Here is a 17133-nt window from a genome sequence, read left to right as displayed (position 1 = left end):
GCTGCCCTAGGAGTGGACGGAGGACGGACGCTCGGACCCGGGGCGCGTGGCGGAGTGCAGCTGGGAGCGGCGCGGACGGAGGGGGCCGCGGGCAGGGCAGGAGCGGGCCGGGGGCTCACGGAGCAGAGCGGGCCGCGGGTGAGGGTGCACAGGGCAGAGCGGGCCGGGGGTGCACGGGGAGGAGCGGTCAGGGGTGCACCGGACAGAGCGCGCCGCGGGCCGGGGGTGCGTGGGCCAGAGGGTGCCGGGGCTGATGCTGGACGGAGCAGAGAGTGGCAGGGGCGCACAGAGCAGGGCAGAGCTGCCCGAGGCCTGCCGACCCGGCACGCGGGGCCGGGCACGCACGGCCGCTGCGTCCCCGTTGCCGCGGGGGCGCGCAGGGCCGCGTTCCCGCTGCCGCGGGGGCGCGTGGGAGCGCGCGATTGGCCGCCCGCGGCGCGGCTCCCAGAATGCCCCGCATGGCGCGTCATTGAAGAGAGACCATGATGGCGGCGGCGCTGGGGCCCCCAGAAGTGATCGCTCAGCTGGAGAACGCGGCCAAAGTTCTGATGGTGAGTCCGCCGCGGTCCCGCACCCCGGCGCCCGCGGGCCTCCGGCCGCGCCTGCCGCCCGCCCCTGCCGCTCGCGGGCCGCGGGCGCCGAGGGCCCGGCCGGGCCCGGGCGGCGTGGCGCAGGCTCCCGCGACCCTCCCGCTGCGGCCCCGCTCCGGGCTGCCCGACCCCCGGCTGGCCCGAGCGGGCGCCGACGCGGCGCTCTCGGGCGGGAGGTCCCGCCCGCGGCCGGCTGAGGACCGAGGCGGGCCGCGCGGCCGGGTCGCGCTGCGTCCTCGCACCCGGGCCGGGCGGGCCGAGCGGACCGGACCGGGCGCTGTCGGCGGCCCCGCGCCCCGCCGCGTCCGAGGGGCGAAGCCACCCTGGGGGACGCGGCCGGCCGCGCGGGGCCGGGGCGAGCGCGCCCCCCGCAAGGTCACGGCGTGGAGCCTGGCCGGGGCGGGCGCCCGCGGGACCCCGCGCTGGGGCCGCGCCGGGCACCCCTGGGTCTCCGGCCCGGGCCGTTCTGTGCGGCGGAGCGGGACGCGGGGAGGCGGGACCCGAGGCCCGGGGAAGTTTCCCGGGCGGGGAGTCCCGGGAGGACGAGTGACGCGCAGGTAGCTCGGCGGACGCACGCGCTGGCTGAGTTTGTCTTGGGTGGCTCACTTGATTTTGGAAATGAGTGCGGCGTGCCGGTACAATCATTCTTCGACGATCGTAGCCGCCGTTGATTCCTTGAGTTGGTTCAGACTTTCTGAGAGCCGAACGCGATCAGCTTTATCGCCCCTTTCGACTCTTATTCTTCTTCTCCCTCTGGTTCGAGTTTGGGTTCTGAGTTCGAACATAATACTAAAAAGTATTCGAACTGTTTCGACCACTGCTTGTGATTTAATTGATCAAGATCGAATTTCCAGATAGCTTACAGACGTGGAGAAGCCCGATTGAAAAAGGGATTTACTTGATTCGTTCTAAGCAAAGTTCTGTAAATCGTTTTGTCACAGAACTGAGTGGGTCACGTTTTCAGACACTTGCAAAGGAATTCCACGAAAAAACTAGCTAGTATAAATTTTCTAAGTCCCTGACAATATTTTTCTGCAGAAACCTGAAAAAGTCATAGGATTGAAAAGGTCCCGTTTCAGTAGTCTCTGGCAGTGTTATGTGACCCAAGAACCAGTGCTTTAATTATTGCATAAAGTGAATGTTCTTTATCTGTGGTCTGAACACAGAGTTTGTGCTTCTAGCACCTTCTATATTCCCTGGCAGAGCTAGTTTTATCATCTGTAAGGGAGTAGCTGTGAAGCTAATAATAGGTTTTGTTTCTTGAATACAGCAGGCCAGATTCTATGTTTGATGCATTTCCTACTTAATAATCCTTGCATCAGCTTTACAAGATTAAGAAAGACTTTTGATGACATGTATTATATAACCTAATTCAACCATGTTGAATTAGGTCTAGAAGTCAACTTTGTCTGGCTCTAAAACTGGCACTCTCACCAATAACTTTGCCATGTCTCATATATGTTGGGGATATCCATTTATAGTCCTAGGTTTTTCTTTTCCCCAGAGGAGAGGAGCATTTGAAAAAAAGGTTGTTGTTGAAAATGGAAAATTTTGCTTTTTTGGAAATTTCCACTTGCTAGTTAAAAGTATGTAACTATGGCGGTTACGTTGTCATTTCTCATTATGGAAGCTTCTTTCCAGTTATTATATCATTATATAATATTATCATTAATAATAATTGTTGACGTGTATTGGATCCTCTCTGTGTGCCAGTACTTTCTGTATGTTACTTTATTCATCAGTCATTCTATGAGAAGTAGGTGTTAGGACTTTCATCTTCCTTTAGAAATTAAGGCATTCAAGTATGTAGATGCTGAGTAACTTACTCAAATTTTCAAAAGGGTTTGCTCAAGAAAGTGGTAGAGTGGTGGAGCTACAACTTAGTTCTTTTTTGTTTGTTTGTTTTTTGCTTTTTGGGTCACACCCGGCTATGCACAGGGATTACTCCTGGCTCATAGCATTCCAGGAATTGCTCCTGGCGGTGCTCAGGGGACCACATGGGATGCTGGGAATCAACCTAGGTCAGCAGCGTGCAAACGCCCTACCCGCTGTGCTATCACTCCAGCCCCTGCAACTAGTTCTGTTAGTTAACCAGTTACTAGTTCTTAAGGGTAGTGAGGCCAGAAACAGGTAAACTCACTCATTTGAGGATAGATTCCAAATATTGAGTCTCCTTCAATTATTAAGCGGTGGTGGTGGATTATTTCATGAAAATAGCAGTTTCGGTGTGTAGAACAGTCTCGAGAAATCTTAGTAAGGAGATCTTACAGAGTCCACAGGGGAGAAAAGAACAGTGTAAAATTTTGGGTGCAGAAAAGACCTTCTTAGTAATAGAGTCTATAGCATTATTAGCTTCTTGCAGGAATTAGATCCTGGGAAATAAGAACCTAGTCTAAGCATTTTCCCTTCCATTCTACAGATGGGGAAACTGAGGTTCAAAAAGGTAGAAGTGACTTGCCAAAGGTAGGTCACAGAGCAGATTAGTGTTGATACGATCCGTAACCCAGATCACCAGACACCCATTTCTGTTTCTTTTTTTTCCCCGAAAGAGGTGGGGTGTGGTGCTCAGGGCTTATTCCTGATCTGTACTCAAGGATCACTGCTGGTGGGACTGAGGGTGAGGGGATTTGGAACCATATGTGGTGCTGGAAATCAAACCTCTGTTGGCCACATGCAAGGCAATCACCTCTCCTGCTTTATTGCCATACGATACCTTGGGTCTTTTTGCTCTTTCTTTTTTGCTCGCTCGCTCTCTCTCTTTCTCTCTGTCTCCCTCCCTCTCTCTCCCTCGTTTCCTCTCTCCCTTCCTTCTTTCTTTTTTATTGCGCCATACCCAGTGATGCTCATGGGTTACTCCTGGCTCTGCACTCCAGAGTTGCTCCTGGCGATGCTCAGGAGACCATATGGGGTGCCAGGGACCGAATCCAGGTTGACTGTGTGCACCCGCTGTACTATCACTCTGGCTCCCCAGACTCGCATTTCTGACTTCTCTAAATTTTTACTCTATATTTTATTACTCGATGGGAGATTTCTAAATGTGGTTTTTGATATTACAGTTTCTTCACAATTGAGAGGTATTTTCAGTCCTATTTCAGCCCTGTAGGCTATTGGGTAAACTGTTAAACCTATTATGTTAGAATTTTTCTGTGAAAAAAAGTTACTTACGGATTAGATGTGTTGGTAAAAAGAGTGACCTCTTTCCTAGGGTAGTACCTTATCTTCTGTAGATGCTTGTAAAATTCTGCTTAAGTTTCTGATTCAAGACAGTAAAGCTTATGTGCTAGAAAGTTAATTGGAAGAAAGACAAAATGAGGAAAGATTGTAATAGCAGTATGTAACTAATCTGTTCTGTAAGAATTGTGTAAATGAAACATTGTTTAAGAGGTTAAATTTATTTCCAAGTAGTCTCTAGTTGTTGACTTTTGCGTCCTGATTTTTTTGGAAAGGATATTGAATGTATCCTAGAGCAGGTAGAGTTAACTACACTTCTCTCATCTCATCAATCTTTTCTCTAGATTTGGTAGGCTAGTTTCTAGATCTGAAAAATTTCTACATCTGAAAACTTAATTTAATACTTCTTAAAAACATACTATTTTCAAGTGAAATGAGTATCATTTTACTTCCCAAAAGTAATCCACATAAATTTTTTTTATTATACTTTGACTTTTTTTCCTGTGTATTTACAATGTATATGATATTCTTTGGGACAGGGATTGTTCTTGGAGGTCCTTCAGGACCACTTGAGGTGCTGGATTTGAACTGGAGTTGGCTGCATACAAGACCTAAACCTGTGTACCATCTCTCTGTCCCTATACCATTTATTGCTGTTTTTTTTTTAAATATAAATGTTACCTTTTAATAAAACCATCTTGTGAATGCCTTTCTTCATGAATAGTAAGGAATTCAAGCCGGGCTGGGTTACGTACTGCAGGGGGTTGGAGTCTGAGCCTGACACATCCAAGATCCATGCCCCTGAACTAGCTTTCTAGCCCCTCTGCTATTGTGTGGTGCAGCTATAAAATATATGATGTGTTGCTAGGGGAAAAGGGAGCACCAAATAAAGGGTGTTGGGAGGATCCGCCCAGGATGGGAGAAGCATGCTGAAAGTAGACTATAGACCAAACATGATTGCCACTCAATGCCTCTTTTGCAAACACAACACCCAAAAGGAGAGAGAGAGAACAAAAGGGAATACCCTGCCACAGAGGCAGCGTGGGATGGGGGGATGGGGGGTGGGAGAGCATGGTCATGGACAAATGCTGTCATGATCCAAAAAGTAACAACTCAAGAATGGCCGAGATTAGTACCAGGAATTTTACTCCATGGCTTGGAGGCCAACCACACATGCTAGGGGAAAAGGGAGCTCAGATAGAGAAGGGAACACCAAATAAAAGTGTTCGGAGGATCCTCCCAGGATGGGAGAAGCATGCAGAAAGTAGACTATAGACTAAACATGATTGTCACCCATTGCCTCTTTTGCAAACCACAACACCCAATAAGAGAGAGAGAACAAAAGGTAATGCCCAGCCACAGAGGCAGGGTGGGATGGGGGGTGGGAGGAATACTGGGATCCGTGGTGGTGGGAAATGGGCACTGGTGGAGGGATGGGTACTTGATCATTGTATAACTGATACCCAAGCACAAAAATTTTTAAGTCTACAACTGTACCTCATGGTGTTTCACTAATAAAAATTAAAAAAAAATAAAGAGGAAAAATTAAAATATAGGATGTGTTTTGATTTTAGAAATAATAACCGTGGACAGACTTAGTATTCTTTCAACATTATCTCATTTGCCGAACTGTAAATGCCGCATTCTTTCTTTTATGTATGTGTGGCCTTGAGTTTCCCTGGCTCTTCCCTGGCTTCCCTAGCCTGTGAGGGGTTTTCCTTAGTTGCCCGTGGCAATAGAGCACGTTGCAGGTGCTGATGCATTAGGTAAGAGGGATTTGGGGGGCTGGAGGGATCTTAAAGGGGGGAAAGCACTTGCATGTGGCTGGCCCGGTCCCATGGCTGTGTTTCTGTGCCAGCACCGGTGTTGCTGGGGGCACTGGAGTCTGGGATCGAGCCCCATTCTACGGCCATTTCCACAGTCCTTATTTTCATTTTTGGTAATTGCTGCCGAGAGTATCCTGCCCACACGGCAGAGCCTGGCAAGCTCCCCGTGGCGTATTCGATATGCCAAAAACAGTAATAACAAGTCTCACAAAAGGAGACGTTACTGGTGCCCGCTCGAGGAAATTGGTGAACAACGGGAGGACAGTGCTACAGTGCAGTAGTACAGTAATTATATTTTTGTAATTGATTATATTTTGTCGTAAAATTAAGAATTTGATGGTAATGTTCACTTTTTTGTTTTGGATGATGCTAGCTTGGTGCTTGGGAATGGCCCCCAGCAGTGCTCTTATGGTCCCTGGCATCAAGTCTGGGCCGTGGGACCTCAAATGGAACCCATTTGAGCCCTGCAGGCAAAGGTTGCACTCTGCCTCTCTGCATTTCTGTTCGGTCTTCATATATGTATCTTATTGGAAAGATTGAGGAATTGATCTCAATCTGGAGCGACAGCACAGCAGGTAGGGTGTTAGCCTTGCACATGGCCGACCTGGGCGCGATTCTTCCATCCCGCTTGGAGAGCCCTGCAAGCTACCGAGAATATCTTGCCCACATGGCAGAACCTGGCAAGCTCCCTGTGGCGTATTTGATATGCCAAAAACAATAACAAGTTTCACAATGGAGACATTACTAGTGCCTGTTCTAGCAAATCGATGAACAGTGGGACGACAGTGTTACAGTGCTATTGAAAAGATTTATTATGTTCATGCATTTTATATATTTTTTAACCTTGTTTTTACATTCTTTTTTTTTCCCCTTTTTTGGTTTTTGGACCACACCTAGCGGTACTCAGGGCTTACTCCTGGTTCTGTGCTCAGGGATCAATCCTGGCAGTACTCATGGGACTATAATGGAATGCTGGGGATTGAACTTGGGTCAGCCACCTGCAAGGCAAGTGCCCTACCCACTGTTCCATCACTCTGGACCTTAGAATTTATTATTTTAAAAATATATTTTACAATGTTAGACTCAACTGATTCAAATATAGCCAGTGATCCAGAGAAGAAATGTGAAAAGACCTTTGAAATCATACATAGGTACCTAAAAGTATGTTGATAAAATTTAGCAGCATTTTACTGTTAAACATTTAGTAGGGACTGTAGAGATAGGGCAGCTGGTAGGGTTTTTGCCTTGCACAAGGCTGACCCGGGTTCACTGCCTGGTGGTGCTCAGGGAACCATTTGGAATGCTAAAGATTGAACCCGGGTTGGCTGAGTGCAAGGCAAACACCTTACCTTCTGTACTATTGCTCTTTATGAAATGCTTTTTCATGTAGAAAACTGCATAGCTTATTTAAAAAAATAAGAGATATGAATTAAATGAAAGCTATTTGTCTCAGCCCAAAGAATTATTAATATGGTTGAGGTGGCAATTCCCCTCGGAGAGCCCGGCAAGCTACCGAGAGTATCTCGCCCGCACGGCAGAGCCTGGCAAGCTCCCCGTGACATATTCGATATGCCAAACACAGTAACAACAAGTCTCATGATGGAGACGATACTGGGCCCGCTCGAGCAAATCGATGAACAACGGGAGGACTGTGACTGTGACCGTGATTAGAAAATATATCTGGCAGAATAATGGTCTGAAAATAACAAAGAACATTTCAAAAAAGAAAAACGGTTTGATGCATTGAATATGCCAGTTATTAGGATGCATTTAAGAGTGGCAGTCACTGGTCCTTTTCTTTTTCTCTTCCCTAAATAGTGCCTGGAGTTGAACCTGGGGCCTGACAGGCAAGGTTTATGACCGTGTGCGAGCCTCCACACAGCATTGCTGCACTTACTGCCTGCAGACTCTGGGACAGTGTCGGAGAGGCGTCTGGAGACAGAACTGTGATTAGAGTTGTGGTTCAGTTTGCAAAGGTGTGGGCATCAGGCAGAGTGAAATTTTGAAAAGCTTTATTTTTTCTAGACAATACGTTCCAGAAGCCTTCAATAGCTCCCTATCCTTTGACACTAGTTATTTCACTTCCTAATAACTGTTATTATATAGCCAAAGAACTAACAGTTATCATACATCCTATTTAACTGGCATATCCAGTGCCTCAAACCACTTTCCAGGTATTCAGACTCTGGAAAAACTTGCACATATATAATGTACATTTAATAGTTGTGTACATTGCTGTAGCAAAGAACTGAAAGGATCACAATTACTTTATATGGTAGAATTTTAAGGAACTTTCAAGGAGTATGGATCTAATATGTGATAAATTTTTTAATGGAAAGGTCTTCATGGACATGGAAGGATGCTCAAAATAAGCTAGAGAAAAATAGAGAACATGAGTTTATGGGGCTGGAGCGATAGTCCAGCGGGGAGGGCACTTGCCTGGCACCCAGCTGACCTCTGTTAGATTCCCTGGCACACTGTATGGTTCCCCAAGCAGCACCAAGTCTAATTCCTGAGGGCCATGCCAGGAGTTACCCCTGCGTATTGCCGGGTGTAACCTCAAACAAAACAAGAAACAAACAAATCTGAGCTGTTTTCTTCATACACATCTGCATACATTCTGTCTGTACAGAAACAATCAGAAATTATATGACTAATATAAAATGTGGTTTTTCTGTATTTTATTTAGTTTGGTTTTGGGGCTACACCCATCAGTGCTCAGGGTTTACTCCTGGGTCTGTGTTCAGGGATCACTTTATGATGTCTGGTGGGCCATCTGGGGTGCTGGTAACTAAACCTGGGTCGGTCATGTGCCTGGCAAGCACCCTGCCTGCTGTATTATCTCTCCAGCCCCCCCCAATTTTTAATGTAACTTGAACTTCTTTAAATATGGAACATTGAATTGATTATTGTCATTTTGATGGATTTTAATGTTGTATAATGTCTTTTAAATTTATGAATACTTTTCTTGAATGCTCTGTAATATTTATCTTGAGATTAAAAAGCATCATTGTGGTTTATGCTCAGTAAAGACAAGATTTGTAGTTTTACGTTTATAAATCAGGTCATCATATTTTTAGAGATTTATTTAGGCATTTAATAAATAATCTTGCTAGCAAATGGACAGGAATCCACGATGTGTTAACAATCAGTTATTTAAAAAGCAATATTTTTTCTAGAGAAAAGATAGGAATATATTCTTAGAACAAAACTGTTCTGAGTTGTAGGGAAAATGAAGCCCACTATAAATTGCCAAAGAATATTTTAGAGTAGCAGTTTTAAAAATTTAGAAGACACATAGTTAGGCTTAGGTAATTTACTAATTAATTAGATAAGTAAGTTTGCAGATTTCTCTCCTTTTATTGTTTTTTGGTTTGGGGTTACACCCAGTGATGCTCAGCACCTACTCTTGGTGATGTGGTGCCTGGATCCAGCCAGGGTAGCTGCATTCAAGACAAGCATCTTGTACTAACTCCCAATTCTCAATTTCCCCTCCCCTCCCCTCCCCTTCCCTCCCCCCTCACCTCTCCTCCCCTCCCCTTCTCTCCTTCTGTCTTTGTCGCCCTGCCCTGCCCTGCCCTGCCCTGCCCTGCCCTGCCCTGCCCTGCCCTGCCCTGCCCTGCCCTGCCCTGCCCTGCCCTGCCCTGCCCTGCCCTGCCCTGCCCTGCCCTGCCCTGCCCTGCCCTGCCCTGCCCTGCCCTCTGCCCTCTGCCCTCTGCCCTCTGCCCTCTGCCCTCTGCCCGGCCCCTTTCTGTCATGCTCCTTCCTTTCTTTTTTTTCTTTCCTTTTTTTTTTTTTTTGCCACACACTGTGATGCTCTGGGTTTACTCCTGGCTCTGCACTTAGGAATCACTCCTGGCAGGCTCAGGGGACCAAATAGGAATCTGGGATCAAACCTGGGTTGGCTGTGTGTAAGGCAAACACTCTACCCACTGTGCTTTCTTTGACCCTTCACCCCCAAATTCCTTATTCCTTATTGAACTGTATGTTCTGACTTACCCTTTCCAGGCTCATTTTTTTTCATTTTCGAAGGCTGTTTAAGCATGGTTCTGAGAACTCTGCTTAATTGTTAGCCCTGCCTCTTGTTCCAGCATTAGGTGTTTTTGGTTTTAGGCCAGACCTCGGTTCCTTATAAAATGAAAGTGTGGGATATATTGTTCAAAGCATAGTGGAAATGGCTATTAGATATTCTAAAATATAAGGCATTTATATTTATATTCCAGATCCTGGAAAATAATCTGTATGCTTCATAGAGTTTGACCATTAGAATACCTTCCAACCCCCACCTCCCACTCCCACTCCTGATGTTGCTCAGGGCTTATCCTGGCTCTGCACTCAGGAATTACTCCTGGCCGTGCAGGAGGTATGGGATGCTGATGCTGGGGATCGCACCTAGATTGGCAGAGTAAGCGCCCTTTCCTCTGTACTGCCTCTCTGGCCCCAAGCATTAGAATTCCTGACTTTTGGCATAGTAGCAGGGAGCGAGCCACAAGTTGTAGACTCTCAGAATACTTTACCTGACTGTTGGATGACTTTCTTCTGTTAGAGCAGCCAGTGTTTTTCTTACTCATTCTGGGGCAGTGCGTGTTGCTTGGCATACAAGAGCCCCCGTGAGCCGTGTGGTGTCCCTCTCGGTCTGGTGGCAGGAACTGTATGTTAGACTGTTGGGCTCGTGGTCACGGTGTCAGAGGCACACACTTGCGTGCTCTTTGTTGTGTCAGGGAGGACTGAACATGTGTGCCCCGTGCCTGGCCTGCTGCTCGGCTCCCAGGCTCTGCCCTGGACCCCTTTGCTGTTCGCCCTCTCAGCTCTGCTGCCTACTGCTCCTGCTTCTGGCGCTAGGGGGTGTCTGGATCCCAGCTCTGCAGAGCAGCTCTCGATGATGCCCCCGCAGAACTGGGCTGCATGGGATTGAGCTCAGTCCCCAGAGATGCATCTTCCCGGCTCTGAAGTGTCTGCTCTTTGAAAACTTTTTTTGGAGTGTGTGGAGGGTGGGGGTGGGGGGGTAGGGATTTGGGCCACACTCAGTGGTTGGTGCTCAAGGATCACTCCGAGCAGGAAAGAAAGCTGTTACTGTTGGTGACTGAGAACTCGAGGGGGAGTGAGCAGTATCAAGCCCCTTCATTCCTGCTTTCCTCTGCTGCTCCTCAAACTGCAGTGAAGTGCTCGTGTCTTTTTTCAGGTCCCAGAGAGAGAGACTGGGGGGTCTGCTTCCTTTCTGTCCCCTAGGTTACAGGGACAGACAAGTCTTAACTAATCACCAACCTACCTCCCTACTGTGTTTCTGTTACCAGTTAGCCTTTGCTGCCTAAGAAATTGAACATGTATCTTACTCTTATGTATCTTTTCCACTCTGTAGAGTGGGCTTGATACTAGTATCACCTGCTAATGTTGATTTTTCTGCCTTTATATCTGCCGGTCTGGTGATCCACTTGACATATTACAATGTCAAGTACTTGGTCTCTGATTAGTAGCCTCCTTCCCTCCCTTTCTTGTTCCCTCCCTCTTTTGATCTGTCCCTTCCTTCCATCCCTCCTTTTCCCTCCCTTCATTTCCCTTCCTCCCTTTCATGTATGCCAACCCTAGGAATTTTCAGATTCAAGTAAATTTCCTGGCCTCAAAAAAAACAGTGAAGAATCTGTTCTCGTGGGGGTGGGGGTGGGGTTAGTTGGGAGGGTTTCTGGGACTCGGGTGGAGGGAGTGGGCTCTCTGAGGGTGTGGTGTGGGAATTGTGCTTGTATGTGCGCGCACGCACACACACGACACTTACCATTTATAGCACTGGGAGTCATGGTACTCGGTAACAGTGGGGGAAGAAAATGGGAGAGAAGAGAGTTCTATGTGGTAACTGTCCCCAAGGTGGGGACAGACACCTCAGGGCTTGGGCTGCCTAGGGAGAAGGTGATTGATGGAGGAGACAGTGAAACTAGGTTTTTTTTTTTCTGGAGGGTAAGCTAGAGTTCTGAAGAGAAAGTTATGTAGAAGTGGGGGTGAATTTGGGGAAGTTTGAATAATGCATTAATATTTTTTTATATTAGTATTAGTTTTGTGCATTAGTATTGGTTTAATGATTTTGTTTTTGGATGCTAAAATGTTAACCAGGTGGTTAGGGTAGATTAAATTATAGTTCAGTATTTGTGTAACAGTATTTAGGCTTGTGTGTGTGTGTGTGTGTGTGTGTGTGTGTGTGTGTGTGTGTGTTGGTGGTGGTAGTGGGCAGCTGTGTGGTGCCGGGAATTGTGTCGTGCTCCCGCCTGCTGAGCCTGGGCCTGGACTTGTTCAGAGTGCGGTGTTCAGAGATTGTTGATGTTAGCAGTCATGTTTGTCTGTAGAACAGCTAGGATAATAATTTGTAAGTAAGTAAAGTAAAGGCCCTCCCGTTGATCATCGATTTGCTCGAGCGGGCCCAGTAACGTCTCCATTGGAGGTTTTGTTGTTACTGTGTCTGGCATATCGAATACGTCACGGGGAGCTTGCCAGGCTCTGCCGTGCGGGCGAGATACTCTTCGGTAGCTTGCTGGCCTCTCCGAGAGGGGCGGAGGAATCGAACTCGGGTCGGCCATGTTGGCTGCGTGCAAGGCAGACGCCCTACCCGCTGTGAAATGCATATAACTTATTTATCAAGGAGGATAAGAAGAAATAATATGTAATTTAGAGAGTATTTGGATAATTGATTTTATTTTTATATCTGGAATATAGCATTTAATAGTGTTTATTAATGTGTTTTACATATCAAGGTATACTCAACAGATAATAGTGATAAAATAGTGTATAACGCAGTATTTCAGATTGGGAACAATATTGGGAATTCAAGTCTGTATTTGTAAGTAGAAAGACAAGCATATTTATATTTAGTATAATTAGCTGCTCATAGCTGTATTAGTAAATCTTTTTTAAAAAAATAAAATCTTTTAAAACATAATAAGACTGGAAATAAAACCCTGAAGGTCGGAGGCCAGAGAGAGATAGTACAGGGGTTAAGGCGTTTGCCTCACATCTCATGTCCCTGGTTTGAATCCATGGCACCATGTATGATCTCCAGAGCACCACCAGGTTTCACCAGAAGCCCCCCAAACCAACAGCCTTACCTCTCTCCCCCCAAAATTGAAGAGGGCCTAAGGGTCATGGAGCTGTAAGTTAATATCTGCAGCTTCTCAGCTAGTAGAACCAAGGCCTGTGTATGTGAGAACCTGAGTTTGTTCTCTGGCTCACAAACAATGACAAATTCAATTGATCTTTAATTTAAATTATTTTGAATAATTTAACATAAATTCCTTAATAAAATATTTTATTTTTATCTTAAAAAGTGTTGGTGGATTTCTGCAGAGGGTGCTCTATCATTAGGATAGTAGTCTGAGCAGACTTGAATGATAAGCATTCCTTTAGGCTAGAGTATCAAGGTTTCACTTGAATGTATACTTTTTGACTCTGATGACAAAGGTTTATTTTTTTTATCAGCTACCTTCATTCTCTCCTCCAAAATTTGAGAAATTTGATATATTGAATGTAGGACTCTAAGTCATCTCTGTCTCATTTCTTCAACTGAGTCTCAAATATAACTAAACTATTAAATGGGCATGTATGTTTTATTTTTTATTTTTTTTATTTTATTTATTTATTTTTTATTTATTTATTTTTTTATTTTTTAATTTTTATTAGCGAGACACCATGAGGTACAGTTTTAGACTTACAAATTTTTTTGCTTGGGTTTCAATTATACAATGATCAAATACCCATCCCTCCACCAGTACTCATTTCCCACCACCACGGATCCCAGTATCCCTCCCAACCCCCATCACCCCGATCCCACCCTGCCTCTGTGGCAGGGCATTCCATTTTGTTCTCTCTGTCTTATTGGGTGTTGTGGTTTGCAAAAGAGGCAATGGGTGACAATCATGTTTTCTCTATAGTCTACTTTCAGCATGCTTCTCCCTTCCTGGGAGTATCCTCCCAACACCATTTATTTGGTGCTCCCTTCTCTATCTGAATTGCCTTTTCCCCTAGGATGTGTGGCTGGCCTCCAAGCCATGGAGTAAAATTCCTGCTACTAATCTCGGTCATTCTTGGGTGTTAGTCTTTTATTTTGTTACTTTATGTTCCCCAGATGAATGCAATCTTTCTATGTCTATCCCTCTCTTTCTGACTCATTTCACTTAGCATGATACGTTTCATGTAGTACCACTTGCATGTAAATTTCATGATTTCATCTTTTTTTTATAATTTATTTATTTATTGAATCACTGTGGGAAAAGTTACAGAGCTTTCGGGTTTAGGTCTCAGTCATGTAAATATCAAACACATTTCCCTTTACCAATACTTATCTTTAACCCCGAACCCCAATAGACCCCCACCTCCCCCCACCCCTCCCAATCCTTGTGAGGCAGATGAGTTCTAGTTAATACTCTATCTATTGACTAGATACATTGTTTCGATAGAAGATGCACAATTATTGTTTAGAGTTTACGACCACCCCCCCATCAGACATGCTGAAACAGCGTTGTGAAATGATTTGCTTTCTACAACTTGGTTTAAGAATAAAATGATGTTTTTTGGATGGTTTTGAATTTCTGCTATTTTACTTATTGACCCTGGAAGAATTTCTATTAAAAGTTAGATAGTTAAGAGATTGGTTTCTGTGCCCTGGAGTCGTGGCCGTGCCGGAGAGCCGCTCGTGGGGGGCAGCTGGCGACCTCGGTGGGGCGTGGGGGACGGCCCACAAAGCCCCCCTTCCCATGAGGTCCCCGCCGCTCCCGCCGAGCCCGGCTCAAACCTGCTGTCCACAAGGCTCCCGTGCCGCCGCCATCTTTCTTTCCAGAGAGGAGCGGGCCCATGTATGTTTTAGATCAATCAATACAGAAGGCTATTAATACTCTAAACTTAATTATTCCTTAATTTTTCTAATTTAGAGATAATTTTAGAAAAATCTTCCTATAAAAAATACTACTGTCTGATATTACTGTCATAAAGAGTTACTGGACAAATCAATTTTAATCCCTGATGCTGAAGAATTTGGAAATTTCTTGAACTTGGTTGATTTAGATGGAGTGGTATATTTGGAACAAAAAATAGTGAATTCAAGACATTAGATAAATATCTTTCTAAAATACAGTCAGTTTTAAAGGATGAAGACTTAAATCTTGCCAGGAATTTTTCTGAAATTGTATTTTAAATATTTAAAATGAAATTTTATGCTGCCGTTCTTAAAAAAAATGCAAGAAATTAGCTCTTAAAAATGAAAACATCTCTGGTTGGGTAAAAGGGTTGTCATTGTTCAGGGTTTCCTACTAAACAAGTGTACTTTTTTTTTTTAAACTCTCAAGGCACCGCCTTCCATGGTCAATAATGAACAGCGCCAGCATGCAGAGCACATATTTTTATCATTTAGGAAATCGAAATCACCATTTGCAGTTTGCAAGCATATTTTGGGTAAGTATTCACTTTAAAATATTTCTTGCATAATCAAATCTAGTTTTTTTTTATCTTGAATGTAGGAGACGTTACTGGGCCCGCTCGAGCCTTGAATGTTAGGCATTTTAAATTGTTTTAAAAATAAGCAGGTTTGTACAGTTACAATTTTTCATTAATAATCATTTTGCTGAAATGACTTCAAAGATAATTCTGTATAAAATCACTGAGAAAATTTTGTTCTCTTTGGATTCCACCTTCACACCCAAATAGTACTCAATAATTTGTTTTATTATTGATTATAACATGAAGGTTGTTAGTAGTAGTAATGATGGGGAAAATCTTATTTTTCTTTTAGTTTTCAAGTGTTCATTTATCGTAGTAATTGTACTTTATTCTAGTCTTTTAAAAATTAACTTGTTTTTTGAGAACTTTAATTGTTTCTAGTAAGTTTTAAAACAATCTTTCAGTTCGTATGCTGCTTGTTCAGCAAAAATGAGTAAATTCTATCATGTATATTCCAAAATAAAGCATTGATTATTTTCACTCTTGGAAAAAATATTTTATGAATATCTTAACAATGAGGTTTGTAGTCTGTGGGGTTATAGTTCAGTAGTAGAGTACTTGCCTTCACTGGGTAGGCCCTCCCTGGGTGCCATCCCTGGCACTGAACAAAAATGAAAATAACAATAGAAATGTAAAGCCTGTGTTCTAGCCTCTCAGCTATATCCCTGGCCCTTACTGACTATTTTTCTTAATTGAAACCTTTGTTATAACCCATGTTTAAGGCATTGAATGGTTATTTGAATTATCCACGACTATAAAATTGATGCGTTGAGTATTACAAAGTACAATATCTAACAAAATGTATCTGGCAGGAGGTATCCAGATTAAAGTGACCTGTGATAAAAGTGATAAAAGTTAAGGGTAGTCTCCATTCAGGGCTTCTCAGTGAGACTGAAGTTGAACTCAGAAGAGCACTGGGGTAGGACTGTAGATTCCAGGTCCCGTGCTCCCTACCACGCGAGTTCACCTCCAGCGCCCGCTTTTCTTAGCGTCCACTTCTCTTGTTTCTTTTCTTTTTTTGTTTTTGTTTTGGGGCTACACCCCAGCAGTGCTCAGGGTTTACTCCTGGCTCTGTACTAGGCATTCCTGGCAGGCTTGGGAGACCGTATGGGATGCCAGGGATCAAACCTGGGTCAGCCGCGTGCAAGGCAAATGCCCTACTAGTTGTACTATCGCTCTGGCACCTAGGGCCCATTTTTCATCAGAGGGACTGATGACACCATGTCACTTCATGGACTGTCTTAAACTTGTGAGGCACAAACGTCATGACATGATGAAAGCACTACTAGTAAGGGAGGTCCCGTGGTCTGTTGCCACATTGCAGGCTTTTTGAGATTCTGATAAGCCTGAGAATGGCCCAGTCCCTGTTCTCAAGTTCTCGTAGTTAGCAGTGGTGGTGCAGTGGGCACCGTCTCATTGAGGGACTAGCTCTTCCCATTAGGTGGACACTTTTGGTGACTACCATTTGCATTCTAAAGGACATGGTTAGAGTGTATTTTTGTTTCAGTGTGGTTTCGTTTGTTTGTTTTGCTCTTTGGGTCTCCCAAGTGATCAGGGAGCCTGGGGCCACTCCTGGCAGTCCTCAGCCGCCTGGGACAGATGCTCAATGTTTGTGCCCTGTGGTGGTGTGACAGGACCTCCAGTGCCACCTCAGGTGTGGCGTGGGGGCTCATGTACAGTGCTGGGGTTTGAACTGGGCTCCTGAGCCCAGTTTTAGAGCCTGCACCCCTGAGCCCTGTGCTCTGACCCCAGCTTGGTCAGTTGTTAAACTTTGCTTTGGCACACAGGTTTGTTATCCCGTGTCTGTTAGTGTTAAAGAAGTGAAATTAGGCATCATTGTTCAGAGTTTAAGGAGCCTACCTATCTCATCCTTTAGTTACCTTGAAATTGTCAGCATTGATTTAGAAAATCATTATATCCAACATGAAACATTAAATTGAGGTTGTTTTCATGGTATATGCCTAGAAGACCATTCCATTAGTGCTTTTCTGACTTTGTAAATTGTAATTCAGTTATCATTTTCCACTTGTTGGGAAATAGTTGACCTATGCTGTAAGTATTTTAATAGAGCATTT

General features: G+C 44.9%; 1 protein-coding gene across 1 annotated transcript in view; it reads left to right on the top strand.

Annotated features, from left to right (window-relative positions):
- Positions 1-365: 365 nt before the first annotated feature.
- The window catches only part of XPO4 (exportin 4), a 116105-nt gene continuing 99337 nt past the window's right edge, over positions 366-17133 (top strand). Inside the window, exons 1-2 of the mRNA XM_056133016.1 lie at positions 366-551; positions 14908-15013. Of these exons, the coding sequence (XP_055988991.1) occupies positions 483-551; positions 14908-15013 (175 nt within the window). The 5' untranslated portion in view covers positions 366-482. The remainder of the gene's footprint in view (positions 552-14907; positions 15014-17133) is intronic.

The sequence above is a fragment of the Sorex fumeus genome, unplaced genomic scaffold, assembly GCF_029834395.1.
Source record: "Sorex fumeus unplaced genomic scaffold, SorFum_2.1 ptg000095l, whole genome shotgun sequence".
In the NCBI taxonomy this organism is placed as follows: Eukaryota; Metazoa; Chordata; class Mammalia; order Eulipotyphla; family Soricidae; genus Sorex; species Sorex fumeus.
Note: the sequence above shows the minus strand (reverse complement) of the source record. Positions and strands in the feature narration are given on the sequence as shown.